Source organism: Megalopta genalis, chromosome 7 (genome assembly GCF_051020955.1).
Source record: "Megalopta genalis isolate 19385.01 chromosome 7, iyMegGena1_principal, whole genome shotgun sequence".
NCBI lineage: Eukaryota > Metazoa > Arthropoda > Insecta > Hymenoptera > Halictidae > Megalopta > Megalopta genalis.
Genome location: NC_135019.1, coordinates 12,298,740 through 12,320,964, shown reverse-complemented (window position 1 = coordinate 12,320,964; position 22,225 = coordinate 12,298,740). Strand labels below are relative to the sequence as shown.

The 22,225-nt window shown below is 40.2% G+C and overlaps 2 protein-coding genes across 17 annotated transcripts in view; one reads left to right on the top strand and one right to left on the bottom strand.

The window, feature by feature from the left end:
* The window catches only part of PIP5K59B (Phosphatidylinositol 4-phosphate 5-kinase 59B), a 72,625-nt gene that overhangs the window by 36,685 nt on the left and 13,715 nt on the right, over nt 1-22,225 (top strand). For 12 of the 16 annotated variants that reach the window (XM_033472783.2, XM_076523500.1, XM_033472779.2 and 9 more), the window contains 3 exons: nt 1,232-1,439; nt 2,321-2,532; nt 9,056-9,156. In XM_033472783.2, coding sequence (XP_033328674.2) covers nt 1,232-1,439; nt 2,321-2,532; nt 9,056-9,156 — 521 coding nt within the window. Of the gene's footprint in view, nt 1-1,231; nt 1,440-2,320; nt 2,533-9,055; nt 9,157-15,928; nt 21,752-22,225 lie in introns of those variants that run through there. The other 4 variants (XM_076523504.1, XM_033472781.2, XM_033472780.2 and 1 more) reach the window with 3 other exon arrangements.
* Nucleotides 1-22,225, bottom strand: part of LOC117221661 (uncharacterized) — a 90,505-nt gene that overhangs the window by 59,800 nt on the left and 8,480 nt on the right. The window lies entirely within an intron of this gene.

Here is a 22,225-nt window from a genome sequence, read left to right as displayed (position 1 = left end):
CAGCTCGTTTTTATAATCGTTGACAATTCGTTACTATAAAAACAAACGATAAAGCTCGAATAATCGTATCTCCTCTTCCCAAATTGTCCGTTTCTCTCCGCAATCTGAGCGTCAGTAAGGAAGACATTACTGTATCCATTTTAGTGGACAATCCGAGCGTCAGTAAGGGAGACATTACTGTACCACGATTTTTTAATGTTTCCTTTGAACTCGTAGCGTGTAAGGATTTGGTTTTTCTTTTACTTGTAACCGGTTGACAGTGTGTCTTCTGCATGCGTAGTCCTTCCTCGTTGGCAACGGGAACGGACGCGATCGATCGAAACGCGCGGTCCAGATCCGCCGTATTCCGACGAATAGGAAATCGACGATCGAGTTCGACGATATCTGCGGGACGGTCGCGTCCGTTCTTTCGAATTTATCAGTTTTCTACTTCTGTCGATACGTCGTCGTTTGAACGAGCAAACGGGAAACGATCTTCCAGGAGTGACTGTATGGTGTGTGCTCTCTGTATCACAATAAAGGGACGTTCACACGAGTGTGCTCGTTACACTTGCAATACCTTTGTTGCGGCTAGATCGCCTTGCTGGCTAATGTAGCTTGCTGTTTGTGCGCCTCTGTAGACACGCAAGTAGACCGTAGTACGTATTACACCTGTTTCGATTGGCCGGCAACCATTTAGCGTACCTGGAATGGCTTATTCGGACTGACTTCAATAGGAAGTGATCGGTTTCTAATATGCTAACGAATCGATGTTGCGACCGAACGCGTTCGCCAACGTAACGCTTGAGATGCTGTTTATTAGTGTTACTTGGACCGTGTGCTTAGTATAGTCACCGTTAACACGGCGTTAAGCTAGTTTTATACTTCGGCCCCCTGTCCTCCAATTGTCGAGCTCGAGCTCCTTCGATTAACAGAAAATTAATACGTCTGTCGGATTTTTCGCTCTGACTTCAAGACAAATGTTTCAATGAACTGAACTGTTTTGAGTAATCCAATTCACGCTTAGCTTAAATTGTCTCACGGACTAATTACATTTTTACCGGCTTTTTGTACGTTTTCGAACGACTTGTTTTGTCGGTGATCTTTCTCGTTGTTGTAAACCCTTTTCGGCTGTCGAAGCGACCAGATATCGCTGCGCTAGGAACACCGATATTCCCTTAGAACCCTCCGACGATGAGCCAAGCGCATCGTGTTCTGTTCATTAGGGCTAATTGTAGCGCGCTTTTTGTAGGTGGCACCCTTCCTTCCACCTGCTCCACCCCGCCCCCGCCCTTTGACGATGCAGTGCGCTCGAACGACCAAACCCTGGCTTCCGGTGGTCAACTGCAGCAGGGTGCGCCGACCACGATCTTAACGAGCAGTCTGAGCAGTGCTCAGTCCAAGCAGAACAAGGTCGTGCACCACGTCACCCTAACAAAGACCTATCACGACGCGGTCAGGTGAGTGAATCATCTTTATCGCGACTTCAACCCCTAGAACTCGCTCTCCTCGATTAAATCACCCACCGAATAATTCTACGAAACTTTGGTCAAGTTAGGGTCCCGGTTTTGTCGTGACAGTCATGCCGATCTTCTCGCGATTAGGAGACAATGCACACCGTCGTATATTGTCGTTGTTATATTTCAGCAGGCTCCGTTGTTAACCATTTAAAGTCGTCCACTGTTAAATATTATTTTATAAAATTTGACTCATTCAACAAGTTACTCGTATCAAATCTTATTCGAAGAATTTATTCGAAACGTTAGTTGAATAAAATTTGATTCGTAGAATTTGTTCGACATATTAATCGAATAAGATTTTATTCGAAGAATTTATTCAAATCGTCACTCTCGAATAAAATTTTTATTTGCAGAGTTTATTCGATATCTGATTCGAATAAAATTCTATTCGTAGAATTTATTTAATATATTATTCGAATAAACCTTTATTCGTAGGATTTATTCGATACATTCGAATAAAATTCTATTCGTAGAATCTGTTCGACATACTAATCGAATAAAATTTTATTCGAAGAATTTGTTCAACTCGTTACACTCTCGAATAAAATTTTATTCGTACAATTTATTCGATATATTATACGAATAAAACTGTATCCGTAGAATTTATTCAATACATTATTCGAATAAAATTCTATTCGTACAATTTATTCAATACATTAATCGAGTAAAATATCGGCAGAATTTATTCGAATAATACCCAACTCCACTCGATAGCCTCCAAAGTAGCTTGTCACCTGTCCCAAAACGTGTTCGCCTATCATCGAGATATTGATTGATGGCGTTTGAACGGACGATTGATCAGTATCGAACGGACGTTTCAGTATATCCGACGTTCACTTGGAGAGCAGCGGTAGCGGAAGCGGAAGCGGCGGAAGGGAGACGAAGTCGTCGCTGAGCGTCGAGAGCGGCGGCAGCAGTCGAGGCGGCGGTGGCCTCACCTGGACACCACCTGCGGGCAGCAACGAGGGCTCGACGCCCACTTGGACCGAGGGTACTCCGTCCTACACGGAGAGCTCCAGCAGCGGTGACGCAGGTAAGTTCCTCTACGCGCTGAACATCTACTACAGCTCCTGAAGGGCCCCACTACGTGCCTCGAAGACTCCTTCGTTTTCTTCTTCTTCTTCTTCTTCTTCTTCTTCTTCTACTACTTCTTCTTCTTCTTCTTCTTCTTCTTCTTCTTCTTCTTCTTCTTCTTCTCCTCCTTCGTCGTCGACCTTCGAGACGAACGGATTTGCATCGGGCGTTGCTGACCGGTTGATTGTCCAGTCGCTGTTCTTTCCGTTCGTTAACCCCTTGCGTTGGTTTAACCTATTTTTTATATTGGTATCGTACAAATCGCAGAATCGGTGCGACGATGATCTGGAAGCTGATCATGCGTCGGCGTTGGAAATTATTTTTTATAGCATTGTTGTAGAGTGTAGAAGCGAGACGATGGGATATACTTGGAGCCAGAAATTGAAAGGAAAATCGATTAAATGTTTAGAGAAACGGTTACGTTTTTTTTTTTTTTAGAGAGAAACGCGATATCGATGATGAAATGCTTTATTATGTTGGTATCTAATGTTCCATTTGATATCGTTGTTATACAATTGCAATGTAGAGGATAGAAAAAGCGAAGGCTTTGGAAGAGCAACAATCAAATCCAGAAATTGCGAAGAAAGTTGTTGATTAGAAATCTTTTACAATTCATCTACAATTTATTGGTATACAGGATTAGATAGACTATCCGAATGAACAGTAACTAGGGTTATTTAATACGAAATAGGGAATAGAAGTCACCGGATTGTCTTTGATGGTGAACTATATTTTTACTAATAGCTTTTACAGTATCTCGTATAAAATCTCTTTCTGAATTTGAAAATATATACAGGGTGTCCCAAAAATGTCTCGCAATACGGAAATGTGGGGTAGCTGAGGTCATTTGAAGCAACTTTTTCCTTAGCGAAAATGCAATCCGCGGCTTCGTTTACAAGTTATTAACGAAAAACAGTGACCAATGAGAGACGAGACCAGCTGGCGCGAGACGGCCGAGCCAATGAGCGGAACTGGGCTCTGTACGCTCGTTGGTTGACCTACCTCACGCCAGCCGAGCTCGCTTCCCATTGGTCACTGTTTTTCGTTAATAACTCGTTAACGGTGCCACGGAGAAAATTTTTATAAAGGAAAAAGTTGCTTCAAATGACCTCAGGAATTCCCTACTTTCGGATTGAGAGACATTTCTGGAACACCCTGTATATACATATATACTGGTCCACCAAGAATTATGCCTTCGACTAGATAGTTTCCCGAACGAATTACCAAATAATCTTGTTAACACGAGCAGACACACGAATCGTGTTGTAATACGAGCTTCGCTGACTCCAACTCGGGGGGGTCTGATGACCACGGATCAGGGTTCACGAAATTACGGATCAGAGCTTAAAGAATCCACGAATAAGAGTTCAAGAGACTACGGAGATCGGTGTTCGGAGAGCCGATAGGGCGATCCTTCAAGGTTCCAGTTTAATTTAGCAGAAAGAAACGCCGGCGAACAAGAAGCTCTCCGACCGAATTATCGCTGCGAAGGCGTTGCAATTAATATCGCGGCAAGGTCGGGTGCTCTAGCGAGGATAAATTGAGCGAAGTAGACGTTTTAATCGTATCGAGTAACGGGCAATCAACGCGGCTCTCGCGCCGGCAACCTGAAGTCTGATTAACGTGCCACGATTTTGAGGTAGTGTTCGAAAAGAGAACTAAACGAGAAAAAGGCAACAGAAAAAGAGAGAAAGAAAGAAAGAAAGAGAGAGAGGGAGAGAGAGAGAGCATCGTTGCCTGTCGTGTATCGTCGTTATTCGAGTAGCTCGGTGCAAGCACCGAGGGCATTGAACCGTTTATACATATATACGTATATTACGGAACCATAATCTCTCTGTAAGAAAACGAATCCTTCTATGTAATAAGCGTGTATGATACGAAACCGTGCGATCAGATTATCGTAACGATGAAATGTAGCCAGAAAAACGATCGCGAGAGTATCTGTATTACTCGGAGATAGCTTTCGCCAGTCACACGAATTAGTCGTACCGTAGTACAGTAATTGTTCCTCTAAGTGACGCTGAGATTGCCCACAAAAATGGACAATTTGGGAAGAGGAGATACGAAGATACGATTAATTTGAATCTTGCGCCTCGTTTTTATAATTACCGATTCTCAACAATAATAAAAACGAGGCGCGCAAGACTCGAACAATCGTGTCTCCTCTTCCCAAATTGTCCATTTTTGTGGACAATCTGAGCGTCAGTTAGGGAGACATTACTGCATCGACCGTAACTGGTAACACTCAATGCAAGATCACTAGCAGCGTAGCTACCTCGATCGATTCCGATCAATCCCGCGCTCCACGTCGTCGACACACTAACACCGATCAGGCTTGGGCAGTTTCCGCGAAGTGTATGTACTTGGAAAACGACGAGTCGGACATCTTCGTTAGCTGAATTTCGTTAGGGAACGGTTTATTTGCACACGAAAACGACTCTTCCATAGCTTCGTTACTTTGTGGTTCGATGCTACTCGAACCACTTTTCAAAAATTTTACAGAAAAAGTTCTTCTCGGATAGGCTAAAGTCAATTCATTCGAGTGATCTCTCGTCTCGGACGATTTCTAGATTGCGGATTTTACGCGTTCGCGACAATAATGTACGGACTGAAGCACAGAAGAAGATACAGTACTGTCTCTGTAATTGACGCTCCGATTGTCCACAGAAATAGGCAATTTGGGAAGAGGAGATACGATTATTCGAGCCATGCGGCTTACTTTCACAGTTATAAATTGTCCACAATTATAAAAACGAGTCGCAAGGCTCGAATAATCCATTCCATTCAATTTCCATTTTAGTGGACAATCTGAGCGTCAGTATGGGAGACATTACTGTATCTAGAAAGTACTACAGTAATGTCTCTCTAATTGACGCTCAGATTGACCAGAAAAATGGACAATTTGGGAAGAGGAGATACGATTATTTGAGCCTTGCGGTTTACTTTTACAATCATAAATTGTCCACAATTATAAGAACAAGTCGCAAGGCTTGAATAATCCATTCCATTCCATTTCCATTTTAGTGGACAATCTGAGCGTCAGTATGGGAGACATTACTGTATCTAGAAAGTACTACAGTAATGTCTCTCTAATTGACGCTCAGATTGACCAGAAAAATGGACAATTTGGGAAGAGGAGATACGATTATTCGAGCCTTGCGGTTTATTTTTACAATCATAAATTGTCCACAATTATAAAAACGAGCCGCAAGGCTCGAATAATCGTATCTTGTCTTCCCAAATTGTCCATTTTTGTGCGCAATCTGAGCGTCAGTAAGGGAGACATTGCTTTGAAAGAAGAGAGATCGTTATTTTGCATAAAGATCCGAAGTCCGCTTACTCGAACGACTCGGTTCGCTCCGCGTAATTTCTAACGCAAGTCCGACAAGTGCACTGTGGATCTTTATGCATTTATGGCAAGCGCAGGCTTTTACGATGCAAGGAAGCCTGTGAATCGACAAAATCTGGTAGCATTTTTATTTTATTTCTACAACGAGTAATCTCTTAATCGATCGAGGAATCTTCAATTATTTGTAATTGTTGGGAAACGACGTCTTTAACACTAAACCTACCAAGCAGTAATACTAACTGGCATGTACTGCTTCACAAAAGTGAGAAGACCGAATTTATTTAGAATTTGTAAAGTTTTTATTATAAAACTTGCTCGAATAATATAACTTATTTGCAAACTGAATTGCAAAATAAGAAAGCGGTCACTTTGACCGCGATAGATTTAGTGTTAAAAATGATCATTTGCACAAAGATTCGCAGTCTACCGACAAGTTAGTCCGATCACTATGTTTGCTTTCGCTGGAAATAAACGGGCCCAAGCCTGCGACCAACTCAACAAGACGAAGGAAGCGGCGTGTTTGTGTTCGTCCAAGTCCATCAGCTGCATTGTGTTCATAGAGTGATTAGTACCTAGTTGGATCCGTCGACCGGAAGTTCCAGTGCCTAAAGTTAATCTCATTGTCTATGTGTTCTAGATTGTAGTTCAAGGTTGTCGCCCGTAAGTGTTACTTAACAGTGAATCGCACGCGGACACACACATACACACGCGTTACGAGGGCACGCTCAGAGACGTACGTTATTTACGGGATCGAAGGTGCTCGTCGCGAGACCGTCGAACAATTGTTCAACGACCACCGACAAATTGTTCCGCCGATTTCGAACGAATCGTCTCGAGCAACGAACACCTTCGGCGATCGTCGAAATCACGATTCAACCGTCCACGTTAAGTCGGCGAAAACGCCTGCGAAGCACAATCGAGCAGACAGTGCTCCGGTGTCGCTTCACACAATTAGTCCTGTTTAGGTGACTACGTGAAAAAAAGCCTTGTCAAACACATACACACACGCTCATCGTGATCGATACAGTTTTTGTCTCCTCTTCCTCCGCCTGGGACAATGAGAGCGACAATAAAACGACAATTGCAAAAAAAAAAGAAAAACACCAGAGACCACACCGCTCATTGACAACAACCCCCCCGTTTATTCACGACGCACCCGGCACCCGTTTTCTCACTTAGCCGTACGTTGACTCGCACGCACCCTAGACGACGACCGGCACCGTCGTCGGCCTCTAGAAACCGGGGTGTGCCTCGAGATAAGTTTTCGATTTTACTCTCTTTTTCATACTTTATCTCTCTCTATCTATATCGTTCTCGCTATTATATGGCATTCATACGATTAGACCACACACACACGCTTCTTGTCACCTCTAGACACGGATTATACGTAGGTTCTGCACGCTTTTCTATTCTCGACGCATCTTGGCGACTTTGATAACAGTGGAGGACCGCTCTGATCACGATCTCCGGACCGGAAACCCGCGAACTTCGTGCAATCGTGCCTAAGAAAGGGCCCATCGATTTTTTGCAAATTTATAATAGAATTAACCCTTTGCGCTCGAATGGCGACACTGAGGCGCCACTAAAAATTGTTGTACTATTTTTCGAAATGATTGTAACAGTATTAGATTCGTGAATGTTTTTAAAAAACTGTTAAAATTGCAACTATTGTACTTACCAATAGGCTGAATACGCATAAATCGTGATAAATCATATAAAATGGAATTACTGTAGATCGGAAAACATCTTTTGGATTTCGAATTAAAATAGCTTCGATTGCAAAGGATTAATTGAATTTTTGTCAACTTAATAATTCACTAGATTGTTCTAAATTCATGTTGTGCTCGTTAGATTATTCCAAATTCACGATGTACACATTAATAAAACAACGAAACGAATCTTTGGGATAAAATAATATTTATAAATAATCTTAACTACATGGCACAGCTGAATAATGAATCCTTTATCGGGAGACAAATTACCACGTGTATAGGGTAGCGGAGTCAGTATCTGGAGATAGATAGCCAATTACTGTGCCTTCAATTTATTTTCTAAGATAATTAACTTTATATTTATCGAACAAGATACATTGAAATCTTTTATTCTCTTATTCCGTTTCTCTTTGAATAACAAAGTTTAATACAAATATTTTTTTATTTTTTTCATTCTGTCTGTTTTTGAATACAGAAACTTAATACTAACATTTTTTGTTCTTTTATTCTGTCTGTTTTTTAGTACAAAAACTTAATACCGACATTTTTTGTTCTTTTATTCTGTCTGTTTTTGAATATAAAAGCTTAATACTAACATTTTTTATTTTTTTACTTTGTTTCTTCTTTAATAAAAAATTTAATGTTTCATTCGGTAAATTGCTGCGTCTTCGGTTTGTTTTCGTGTAGATATAATAATCAACTTCACATTTATCGAATAAGACATACCACAATCTTTTATTCTTTTATTTTCTTTGTTTTCGAGTAAAAGAAATCTAATATATCTTATTCGAAATATAACTGTGTCCTTTGTTCGTTGCTAGACGTAATTAACTTTGCATTTGTCGAATAAGACATCGAATAAGACCACAATCTTTTATTCTTCTATTTTCTTTGTTTTCAAGTAAAAGAAATTGAATATATCTTATGTATAACTATGTCTTTGGTTCATTGCTAAACATAATTAACTTTGCATTCGTCGAAGAAGACATCGAATGTCATTAAACAATAAACAGAATAAAAAAGTGAAAAATTCGACAAAACCAATTGTTCTCGCGCAGTGAACGTTTCCTGTTCATCGAAGAAAATAGTGGCTAGAAGATCGGTCACCGATCGAAATTCGCGGAGAAACTCTTTCGCCGCGGCGTATTCAATAATTCCGTAATTCGCACCGTTAAATCAGAAAGCGTGCCAAAGGAGCCGGTCGCTATGGAATTCGAAGATTAGAACAGCGGAGAGTCGTCGGAGCGATCCTCCCGAGCTGAACACACTTGAGTCCACAGTTTCTACCCCCTAGATTGCCGACTCGACTCGACTCGAACACAATCGCTAGGCAAACACGTATCTGCGATCCGGTGACCGTCCAGCTGCGACCGGCCGCTGACACCTATCTCTTGCACTATGACGACTAACGATCATTTTAGGTTGCCCGACGACGCCGATCAGGGGCAGCCAGCGTCAGGACGACGGAGGGAGGATCGCTGCCACCGTCGAAGAGGCGCTAGCCAGTCTCACTACCGAAATGGTAAGTTGGTAATCGTAGCTTTGGACGATCGGTCAATCGGGAGGACAGAGTCGAACACCCTGCGAACGCTTCCGTATCGAAGTCATTACTGTTCCGACTTTGGCAGCCCGGTGAAACGAGGATCCCCGAAAAATGTCATCGCTGATTCGCATCCTCGTTAACGTTCAACCAAAGTCTCCCTGACACAGGACTTTGTTTGTTCGTTAGCTACAGCGACTCGCGTTGATATTCGCGTTGATACTTTGGAAACAGAACGACTTTTCAGAGATTGACTTTCGTTTAAATTACTTGAGTTTTTTGGAGATGTTAGATTTTATGTTAGTTTATATATAATATATAATATAATATATAATATTATAATAATAATAAATATATAATATATAATATAATTATTATATAATTATTATAATATATATATAATATAATTATTATATAATTATTATAATATTATAATAATTATAATATATATTATATATTTATTATTATTATTATATTGTATATATTATATATATAATATAACCGTACAACTAAAATCCTTTCTTTCAATTTTGCTTGGAATGATAAAAAAAGATGGAAAACTCAGTTTGTTGTACCTGACCCTGCAATGAAGATTTGAAAAACGCGATTTTCACTCACAGTTCTGTACATTTCAAAAAAGCGTTTTTTCGCTAGATTTCTCACAGCTCATGATCGAATGTCGTTTTCGTTATCTTTAATTGCTTGTGACTCATAACGTCGACCGGTTGCGATGAAATTTTCAGCACGCGTGTAAATTATGGAGACCTACAAAACGCATTGTTTAAATCGTCGTTACAAGCTCGGATAGAAAAGCGGAAAGATACGAGCTTCTTATTTTCCTTTTCACTCCAACCAATCGCAGTTCTTAACACTTTGCCGGCCGCTTATTTCTCGCATCGCCTTTACGCTGCCGCCGGCGAATTTCGCGCGGATTGTACTGCTACCGACGGTGATATTTACGCTATCCGTCGTACATGGGGTATGGTTATTATTAAAAATGGCACTAAAATTAGTGTTACATAAATTTTAATGCATATTTTTATATCTCAAAATTATATCACTTATATCATTTACAAAAAAAATTTTAGGTTTAATATTTTACAAAAATGTCAACAAACATCGTCGCTGCGCTGAGCCGATGACACGCGTACGTGACTCCGGCCGATAACCGTTGGGGAGCAGAAGTCACGCCAGCGTGACAGCGGCCGGCAAAGTGTTTTAAGAAGAATTTCTCAGACATTATCTAATACTCTTTCTAACGTCTCAAAAAAGGTATAAGTAATTTCTTCCACTTTTAAAACAGTTGTTCTGTCGTAAATGGTGTTCGAATATCAATGCGAGACGCTGTGCGTTGAAGAGAAAGTGTAGATCTATTAATGCAAGATCTATTGCTAGATCTATTAAAGCAAGATCTATCGCTAGATCTATCGAGGCCTCAATTTTCTGCTCTCGAGGCGCAGTTCACAGATGCGCAAGATAATTAACCGTCTCGTGCATCGATTCAAAATTTGCAATCAGTTGTGCAAGTTTGCCCGCCGAACGGACGCTAACGCGGTGTGCAGACTCTGTGTTCCCCGGCCGATTCCACCAATGCGGTAAGTGCACCAAAGTCGGTGACCGATCGATCGGACTGTGTAAATGTTTCCCCGAGTGGCCGAGGGTTTCTTGTAACTAATAAACAGCCACCCCCAAGACGCCGACCCGCTGTCAAGCGAACCCCGTCTCTGCTGAACACCGCCGGCTAGGCGAGCGAAAGACACCGACGAACGGTGACGCTACGAAGTCGGCATTCAGTCGTCGTGCTTATAGTCTCTCCTGTGCTCGATGACGATGCCCCCGTCGCGGAATCCCCGATGGAGCGCCGCTTCAGTTCGCGACCGCAGCGTTCCAAAGCGTTCATTCAGCTTTTTTCCCTCCCCGACTAAGATTTCTTTACCTTCGGCGAGAGTACGATGATGCGCCTCGTCCGAGGATATTCGCTCTTTCTCTGGCAAGATGCATGAGGGGTCTTGAAACTGGTTGCCAATTTTTTTCCCGAGGTCTTCCTCGCGCCGCTTCGAGCATCTTGGGCCGAGCCTTGGCGTACGCCATTTTTCTTCGTTTAATCACTATTTTCATACTTCGCCGAGGCATCCTGATAAAGGATGTTGCACGAGGACGGTCCGGTGGGTTGAGGAACTCTCCTCTCTTTGCTTCTGTTCTCTCGGTTATTAGCTGCAACCGTGTCCCCTCGGGAACCCTGGCGAGTCCGCAGGGAGGTGACTGGTCCAAATGAAAGTTTTAAGAGAACGATGAATATAGTGTAACAATCGCGGGAAGATTATTTTCGAACAAAGCAAATTTTTTTTTTAAGTGCGATCGTTGAGACTGAAGTTGTGATACATTTATTTTGTCGACCGATCTGGGACCTTTGTAATATTGATTAGTGGTGTGTAGTGTAATTTCTATGTAAATAATCATTTCTACTGTATATTCTAGTCAAAATGGCGTTACTTTTTAATGCGAAGCCTACCGAGTCGGTCGAAATGCCCGATTTCACATTTCGTGCTTTTAAATTGCCGCGGTTACGAAGATCTTTCCATTGGTAATGATTGAAACAATTTCTTAACACGTTGACCGCCGCGTCACCCGTGTTCGGGTGACAGCAAAAATTCTCATCAGGCCGCGTCACCGGAATTACGTGGCTGATTTGACTGCTTACAAAGGATTTCCGAAAATATTTGGACAAATATTCTACAGGAGGCAATGGAACTATTGAATTCTTATAAAAATGTTTTATTAAAAAGAATTATTCGCAGAGTATAACATTACAACATTCTCTGCAAAGTTGTGGTTGATTAGGACAGCTTGGACAAAAAGTTGTCGGTTTTTTCAGATTTGCTCGTGCCTCCGATCGGTCCATTTCGTATCTTTTATCGAGCTTTTATTTGAACTGTAGCATCCTCGGTATCGTCAACATTTCTTTCTTCTTCCATGACCAATTCTCGTAAAATCTCGTCGATAGTATCATCATAACATTCATTATCACTAAGATCGTATTTATCAGTATCCGAATCAGAATCCGACGATGTAATTCTATTTATGCTTCTCCTTCCGGGCAATCCGATCTCTTTTCATTATTGAAAAAAAAAATAAGGGCAGAGATTTTAAGTTATACCATTCGGTGCTCGGCAAAGATTCCAACTGTTCGTGCAGGAACAGAATCAGACATGAATCAACAGCGCACGCTTCCTGTAGCGGCACGGGTGGCCTGTAAGAATTTTGTTGTAAACACGCGTGGCAGTCGACGTGTTAAAGCAAGTACTGTAAATTCCCTCAAATTGCTCCTCAGCTTTTAAACAGAAATGGACAATTTGGTAAGGGGAGGGACGATTACTCACGCCTCGCGGCTCGTTTCTCTAATCGCCGATTGTCAACAACTATAAAAACGAGCCGCGAGACTCGAACGAACGTGTCCCCCCTCCCCAAGCAGTCCATTTTTGCTTACAAGTTGCGGGACATATTGAGGGGATTTGCTAATTCATTGTAATAAATATTGCGGAAAGTCTGAATAAATTCAGTCTTATTCTGACAGAGCGACACATATTCGTCGCTTTTAACACTATGCCGTCCGCAGGTCTTAGATATGATTCTTTCGTTTGATGCCGGCATAATAGCTTGGAAATTTTAGATTTTAAAAAGAATTTCGAAAATGGCGGTAATATAAATTCCTAAAATTAAGATATGTCATCCATGAATTTTCGTACTTAATTCTTAGTCAAATAAGCACAATGCTGTAGTTAGTTTGCTGCCTTTTAACACCCAAGAAATATACTTCAAACGTTATTTCAGTTTTTTAAAATGGCACCAAAGTGGTACCACCGGCATACAACAGATAGTTTTTGCATGGCACCAGCGTAGTGCCACCGGACGGCATAGTGTTAATGCTCTTATTTCTTACGATTAAGAATTGGATCCTTCGTACAAATTTTAATTTCGGCGAGTTTTTAATATAAATTTGAATTTGAGTGGATTTCTAATGCAAATTTTAATTTGGATGGATTTTTAATGTAAATTTATAAATTTCGAGAAGGTAATCCAATTGGGATCAGATTTATTACTGTTTAAAATCTTATTTCTTACGATTAAGAATTGGATCCTTCGTATAAATTTTAATTTCGGCGAGTTTTTAATATAAATTTGAATTTGAGTGGATTTCTAATGCAAATTTTAATTTGGATGGATTTTTAATGTAAATTTATAAATTTCGAGAAGGTAATCCAATTGGGATCAGATTTATTACTGTTTAAAATCTTATTTCTTACGATTATAATTGGATCCTTCGTATAAATTTTAATTTCTGCGAGTTTTTAATATAAATTTGAATTTGAGTGGATTTCTAATGCAAATTTTAATTTGGATGAATTTTTAATGTAAATTTATATAAATTTCGAGAAGGTAATCCAACTGGGATCAGATTTATTACTGTTTAAAATCTTATTTCTTACGATTATAATTGGATCCTTCGTACAAATTTTAATTTCGGCGAGTTTTTAATATAAATTTGAATTTGAATAGTGTTAATGCTCGGTAGACTTAGCGTTAATTATTATTGTTTCTTTCATGCTATAAGGTAATCGTGTAAAACGCGTAAATAAGAACGCAAAATCTTTTATTTATAAATTCGTATAAAATTCCACAGCAACGTAACGACTTTTATTTCAATTCGATTTTGCACAGCAAAATCATAATTCTCGAAATGTTTGCCCCGGGTTGCTGGTTAATTATACCAGAAAAAACTTCCGAGTGCAAAGGATTTTCGACCAGATTAAAGAGAAAGGGGACAATCCTTTTCGGCGAATTTATTTTTAGCTCTAGATAGAAATCGACTCGAGAATTATAAAGCACATACTGTGATGAATTTTGATGAATTTCGATGAATCGCGGAGGCGCCATTTTCTCGAGTTTTTCCGAGCGTTCGCGTCCAGTCACCGTCTCCGAGGGTAAAGTCTCCCGAGCCACCGGTCCAATCAACTTTTTTCCACGCAACGCCGATTTTTCTCTATCGCGTCACGCCACGTCGTACGCATCCTCGAATTTCTGCACTGCTTGCATCGTAGTGTACGCAACCGAAAACAGTCGCGTCAGCGTTTCTCCCGATGTTTTCGCCTTGCGGCGCATTTCTTCGCGGTGTACACGCAAGCTCTCGGGTCGCTCGGAGGCTTGCGACACGCGAAAGAATGCTACACAGAATGCGTAAATCGCGTCCCCGCGAAATTCTCCCAACGGGTAATTCCATATTAACCCAGTAATACTTCGCAGAACTTAGCGAAGCATTTCGAACGATCTTGTTAGCGTTACGTGCCCGACGCATAACTGGAAACAGTACAGGGCAGTCCGAGTTATGGTTTATCTGTACTCGGACCGGCCGGATCGATTCAATTGTTTAAACAATTCACAGTACTTCGGCTGGCTTCGATTTTCCCAGAATCAATTTCTTGGTTGATGTCCGAAAATTACGACCGGTGCGCCGATTTTTATACGTTTCTGCGCAATTTTCTCAATTTATTAGCATTGTTGGGCGACGATTTTGATTCAATTTTTGTAGCTCGGATTTATGAACATTCTAAAGATACTCTCACGTATTTCAATTTATTTAAATTGTCAGGGGATGAAATCAATTTTTATTCGATTGTTGTACCATAAAATCGATGCACAATATTTTTATCTCGGAGAAGATTATGTCAATTACGATTATTACGTATTGTTTAATTACGATTATTATAAAACGATTACAGAATGAGCTACACGTATTTCAATTTACTTAAATTGTTAGGCGGTGAAATCAATTTTTATTCAATCGTTTTATCATGAAATCGATGCACGATATTTTTATCTCGGAGAGGATTCTATCGCCTAATTACGATTACTATAAAACGATTACAGAATGGGGTACAAATTTCTTTTCTTTAAACGAGAAAGTCTCGCAGTAAAAAAATATCGTCTGTTTTATTTGTGCATGACTGGGGAAAAATAGTAAATAGGCTACAAATATTTTTGTCGCCTCATGTAGCAGAGAATTTGACGAGTAAACTATTTTTTGAAATAATAGTTACACACGGATATTACGTAGTTAAATATATTTGAAATGTCATTTCCATATGTGACTGCTACTTCGAAAAAAAGTTTATTCGTCAAATTAATAATAAAATGAACTATTTTTTGAAATAATAGTTACACACGGATATTACATAATTAAATATATTTGAACTGTCATTTCCATATGCGACTACTGCTTCGAGAAAAGTTTATTTGCCAAATTCTGAATTAGATGAGAAGACGAAGAAAATATATTTATAGTCTATATTTCAATAATCTATTTCTCTCCGGTCCTGTGCTCGTGTTTTACGCATTTGCAAATGTGTTATGAATCCGCAGTCTCACGATTATAAGTCTCTGACGGCGAAGAAGACATCGCGGCTTCGAAAAGCAAATTAATTTTGGTGAAAATCGACCGCGTCACGGATTATGATACCGACGTTTCGCGATTAGATCGCTCTGTACGTCGACGAACGAAACAACGATGGAACGAAGCTGTTCCCGAGTGAAACCAATTCTCGCGGAACGAAAGGCGCAGATTCCGAGCGCAGCGCCCGCGTTCCGGTTTCCGTAGAATCGATTTCCGCGCCGAAAGCGCGACGAAACCGCTTTGGAACGCTCGGCGCGAGTAGATCAGCTGCGATCTGAATGCTTTCTCTCTATTTCCTCAAATCAGGAGATACTGCAGCGCGAGTGAATGCACAACTCGTCCCTCTAACCGTCTAACCCTCTCCGTCGCGACGGTTCCCTGTGCAGTTTGGATGGCCTGCAACCGTCGTAGCAACGAATCTTCGAAATACAAGACAATGAACGGCATATAGAATGGGAATGATCGTGATAGAGACGAACATTCGATAACGTTTAAACGTAACGGGTGGGTGGCCAACAGCTTTATTTCTCTTTGTTTTTCGCGCGAGTCAAGCCGACGAAGTTCCCTCTCGCAGTTTCTGTGTACTAGACGATACGGTTCTATCGGGGTCGTTCGGAAAGCAATTTCGTTTCTCGAGAAACGTTCGATTCGATATTTTGTCGACGAAGAGCCGGACTTCTACGAGCACGGGATTTCACAGTTATCGGAAGGACGACGAAATGATTAAGTTAATACATTAGTGCCAAAATTTATAGATGAGCGAAATAAATGTTAAATAATCGCCTTTTTCCGTGGAAAAAGTGAAACTTCTTTTAAAGTGAAATTTTCGCACTGGCGTTCTGTCAATCGGTGATAAAATAGCAAAATATGCCGAAATGTTATAAGAATGCAATTTTTAGTTTGCATATTATAAATTGCACATTATAAAACTGCAATTTTGTCTGCATATTATAAAACTGTAATTTTGTTTGCATTTTGTTTGCATATTATAAAACTGCAATTTTGTCTGCATATTATAAAACTGTAATTTTGTTTGCATTTTGTTTGCATATTATAAAACTGCAATTTCGTCTGCATATTATAAAACTGCAATCTTGTTTGCACATTATAAAAGTGCAATTTTGTTTGCACATTATAAAACTGTAATTTTGTTCGCATTTTGTTTACACATTACGAAAGTGCAATTTTGTCTGCATATTATAAAACTGCAATCTTGTTTGCATATTATAAAAATGCAATTTCGTCTGTATATCATAATAGTGCAATTTTGTGTATTATAATAGTGCAAAAATGCAATCTGCTTTGCATATTATAAAAGTGCAATGTTGTTTGGATATTACAAAAATGCGATTAATCAAAGTCAAAGAAAATTTTTTAGAAATAAGTAATGAAGTGTCAGCTGTCAGTACCGATAATAACGAAATACGGTTTCGTATGAAGCTGGCTGGTTAAAAAGTTTCTGAAGTTGATCGGTAAGAAAACGAAATAACTTTCCGCGCAACCCGATATATTCCGTACTCCGTACTTAATCATTTTCGCCGGAACGTTCGACTGGTTCTCTCCCGGGAACGGCGTTCGCCTAAATACCCGAGCTTCACGGACTATTAATCGTCCAACGTAATCAATCTTACCATGTATTCGCGCGCGGCAAATGCCGTCGAAACAGTTTCCGCGGCTCGTAACGATCTCTCCGACGAACGGTCGCCGGTTTTTCAAGGTTCGGGAATCGCTGATTTGTGTATATCGTGATACGAAACCACGGCCTACGGTATTCGAGGACTGGTGTCGCAATCGTTCGGCAGACAAGAGATCGTGGATATTTGCTATTTTCTATGTCAGGCCAGTTTAATAGCGCGGTCGACCGAGAAACGATCGAAGTTTATTGTTGTTCATGGATTTCGCGCGGCGGGCCGACTGTGATAGCGGAGACTGAAAGCGAAGCTTCGAATAAGTTCGCCGAGAAGAACGGATGGAAAATCACGTGAAAGTGCATTGAGTTTCCATGAACTTTCTGTTGTAGAATTTTAAACGTGTTCATATATTTTATACATTCAGGTGGCGAGGATAATGCGTTCTTGAACTGTTCTTCAACTCGCGCGTGCGCGCAATGATTTCATTTGATCGAGTCGTACGATTAATTTTTTGGAGATGATGTTCTTTTTTGAGGAGAATATACAGGGTGTCCCAAAAATGTCTCGCAACCCGAAAGTGGGTTCCTCAGGTTATTTGAAGCAAGTTTTTGCTTTACAAAAATTTTCTCCGAGGCACCATTAACGAGTTATTAACGAAAAACAGTGACCAATGAGAGGCGAGATCGGCTGCCGCGAGGTGGCCGAGCCAACGGCGCCAGCGGTCGAGGCGGTCGTGCGGTTCGTGCGCTGGTTGCCAGGGCCGCCTCGCGTCTGCCGTACTCGATTCTTATTGGTCACTGTTTTTCGTTAATAACTCGTTAACGGTGCCTCGGAGAAAAATTTTGTAAAGGAAGAAGTTGCTTCAAATGACCCGAGGAACCCGCCACTTTCGGATTGCGAGACATTTTTGGGACACCCTGTATAGGCGAACTATCGTTAGCGTACACGATTGTCGGTGAAATTCGGGTGGTACCAAATACCTGTATAGTTTTCTACGCGAGTGTAAGCGGTCGCGCGAATGTTCATTTTATGTAACATCGCGTACAGCATATTTCGGAAAAGTTACGAGCGTAGTTCGATTAGTTCCACACATTTGAATGGCAATGTATACAAAAAGAATCGTCAATTTTCGCGATGTAAGGCAGATGAAATTAACGGTTGATATTTATAATTACATTTAGAAATTTAGGATAGAATACCGAAGTATTCTAATGCAACGAGTTCTGATCATTTTGTCGCGAAATTTTCACGAGGTAACGAATAGACGGCGAATTTTATATATCCATGACAAAAAGCAATGCAAGAAATACAAATAAGTGGAAACGTCAATTTTAGAACAACCGTTTCAAGGCAAAAGGATTAAAACGAAATAAATTGCCGCTTCATTCGCGTTTCTTGCGATTGAAGTAGAAGGATTTGCGCGTCGCGCAAGAATTCCCAGTCTAAATCGAAGAAACGCGGTCTCGGGGACCGTTGAAGGGTCGAAACGGAATTCCATCCGCAAAAACCGAGGAGAATACCAAAGACAACGCTCCATTATCACAGTTGGCTCGCCGATTCATTTCCGAACAGCAAAACAATCGTTATCGAATCGGTTCGCGGCGAGTCATTCAGGTTCAGCGTAACAGGACAGCGTGAGTTGTCGTGAAATTATCTCTACTCATCGTCCCTTCGTCGTAACTAACAATAATAACAACAACAACAATAACTGTAAAACGCTGAAAGAGTGAAGTCGCGCGCGCGCGCGGAAAGAAAATAAACGATGAACGACCACAGAATAATAAAAATGGATTCGCGATCGCGAATGGAAATAGATGTAAATAATTGCATTACGATCCAATTAGGACGCAGCCTTCAGACCCGTTTTTATTACGATTAACAGTATAATCACCGGTGGGTGTACATGTACCTATATATATACATATATGTGTGTGTCTCGCATTCTTTCTGTCTTCTGTACGTAACTATACATACGATTATACATATGTACACATTTTAATTGAAACGTGTATACCGCATACTATATCGGGTGGCCAATGAACTCCTGGGAGTGTGCTGAAGGCCGAGGAGTATAGCGAATGAACCGTGTCGGTGCTATAATTACGTTCGGGAAATTCGAGGATCTCTTTTCCTTCCGCGAAAGTAAATGATTCGTTCTCGTTCGCGATTTATTTTAGCAGAATTTACGTGGGTTCGCGATCAGGCTGCGGATTTTATGCACTTTCGAGTAAAAATACAGAACAGTAAACGCATTTAAAGAACGTAGAAACGGTTAGAGAAGTGTTCGGGAAAGTAATAAATTTCTATGTAGCTTCTGCATCTTCCTAATTAATGATTAATACAGTATTGATCTTGCACACAAGTCTGCAGTCTAATTGTAATCACGTTGTTTTCAATTTGTTCAAGTAGAATCCTGATTCAAATTGTCGACTGTCCCACGATATCGAATCACTGAAATTCGTGTGTCATTGCTTAATAACGGTAATAATTAGACTGCGGATTTTATGCATTTGAGATTATTGCATTAATGCGTTTTTTCAACGTTCAATTTAACATAGTAGCGAGATTGGATGAATTCAAAAATATCATCGTATCATTTTCGATCTGATAAACTTCTGTAAAAAGAGAATGGACTTAGTTTCTATTTCTTGCAAACAATGCAGACAATGTTTACTTCGCATACAAATCCGTGGTCTAGCAACAATATCGTCGAACGATGAATACAACTGTTCTCGGAGTTTCTGTCGCAGCAATACTCGGATTAGCGCAAGCCGATTCCTTCCCCGGTTTAGTGTCACCGGGGTCGCGTGGTTGCCGCTCTTTCATTTTCCCTGTTCCGAGTGACACGCTCTAGCGAACGGCGTTAGTTCCAACTGTCGTTTAATTGTCGCACAGCCCCCCGGTATAGTGATTTTCCAAGTTAACACCAAACAATCACAGGATGGTCTAGTATTCTTGATACGAGGTAATTTTTATTTTAGACGTTATTGAACGAGTCGCTTCAGGTTCTACCGTAGAGAAAACGACCATTTCGGTGTCGTCGGAGAAGTCATTGGCCATCCAGACGCATTATTATACATACACACGACTACGAAAAAAAAACAAACAAACAAAATAATAATAATAATAATAATAATAAAGAAAACACAGAAACTGTATTATACGCGATACACGACAGACGTTTAAGAGTGATTGAAGCGGGATTAACCGATGCTACCGTGTACGTATATACATATGAACGAGCAAGATGTTTATACATATATAGTAGATGAGAAAGAGAGAGAGAGAGAGAGAGAGAGAGAACGTGAGGGAGAGAAAGGTAGAGAGAAAGAGTGAGAGAGAAAGGTTCCAGTAGAAGTCGCAACGAGCAAAAAAGAAAACATGTAAACGCGTCGCTGACATTAATAATAGGCGTGAGAGTTATCGTGAACGTTTTGAAAAACCAAAATGTTGTTCAATTTCACGTACATATACGTACATATATATATGTATTATGGTATTGTCCTTGAGAAAGCGCTTTCGACAGTCGATATATATATATATTATATATAGATTGTATTTAGGAACTGGTGGTAACGATCTAGTCGCAACTCGGTGATCGGTCCGCGATCTTCTTCGAGTTGTTTCGCTCTCTAGATTTTTGTATTCTCTATCGTTTTCGGCTTTTCATTCTCTCGTGTCGGCCTTTTCCACATATCTTATTCTTTCGTCCAGGCTTATTCTTGGTTCGACGGACAACGATTATCGTAACAAACGGATTGGGATGTCGACGCCTTTTCTTTCATATCCGCGTTGTCGTCGCCGTTGAAATTCGAGTTGCTTGCTTCGATCGTCGTTCAACAAATTATGCAATTGGAGCAATCGTTGATTGCGCATTTCGAAATGTGTCTCGATCGATTCGAGATTTGTTTGAATCGGTTGTTCGAATATTTCTTACGATTAATGATTGGATTACAAATTCGTACAAATTTTAATTTCGGCGAGTTTTTAATATAAATTTGAATTTGGGCGGATTTCTAATATAAATTTTAATTTGGATGGATTTTTAACGTAAATTTGTCAATTTCGAGAAGGTAATCCAATTGGGATCAGATTTATTACTGTCTAAAATCTTATTTCTTACGATTAAGAATTGGATCCTTCGTATAAATTTTAATTTCGGCGAGTTTTTAATATAAATTTGAATTTGAGCGGATTTCTAATGCAAATTTTAATTTGGATTTTTAATGCAAATTTATAAATTTCGAGAAGGTAATCCACACACAATTGGAATGAGATTTATTACTGTTTAAAATCTTATTTTTATTTCGCGCGACACCGAAACGTTCGAATACCTCGATTACGTATAAAATGTGTTCAATGTTAAATTTCAAATCGAAGGAGAAGAGCGACTCCGAGTTTCGATGGCATAATCGATCGCTGTAGTACTCTCTTACGCGGATCGAGCGGCCGAGAGAGGTTGAAGAAGCTTAATAAACTCGTAGCTTTGTTAACTCGATACTCTTCCACGGGTACCATGTATTATTATCATTATTGTTATCGTAGCCATTGTACGATGAGACAGTACGGTCTTTAGTAGCGATCTTGAAAGTGTGATATTTTTTTAACGAACATATCGCAGCGTACGTTCGAGTTCGGCGGGTGATTTAAATGCTTGCTGTTTAGAGAAAAAACGATCTCCGGTTCAGGAGGATTTCGGAGAGGATTAAGAGACGAAAACGGGATCGATGGTGCACGATTCGAGGGATCAAAACGCGTTAATGCTCGCGTTCATCCTTTGTCGCGATACTTATCACTTCGATGAAGGAGTTCTGTCGTTCGTTGCAGAGTTGGACAACGTTTTGATTCGGAGGACGAATAAGAAATATGAACAAACGAATAAAATTCTGTTCGACAATAATATTTTCGGGAATCGAATAAAAATTTACCCGAGTACGATTTTATTCGAATAAAATCCATTCGAATAGGAGAA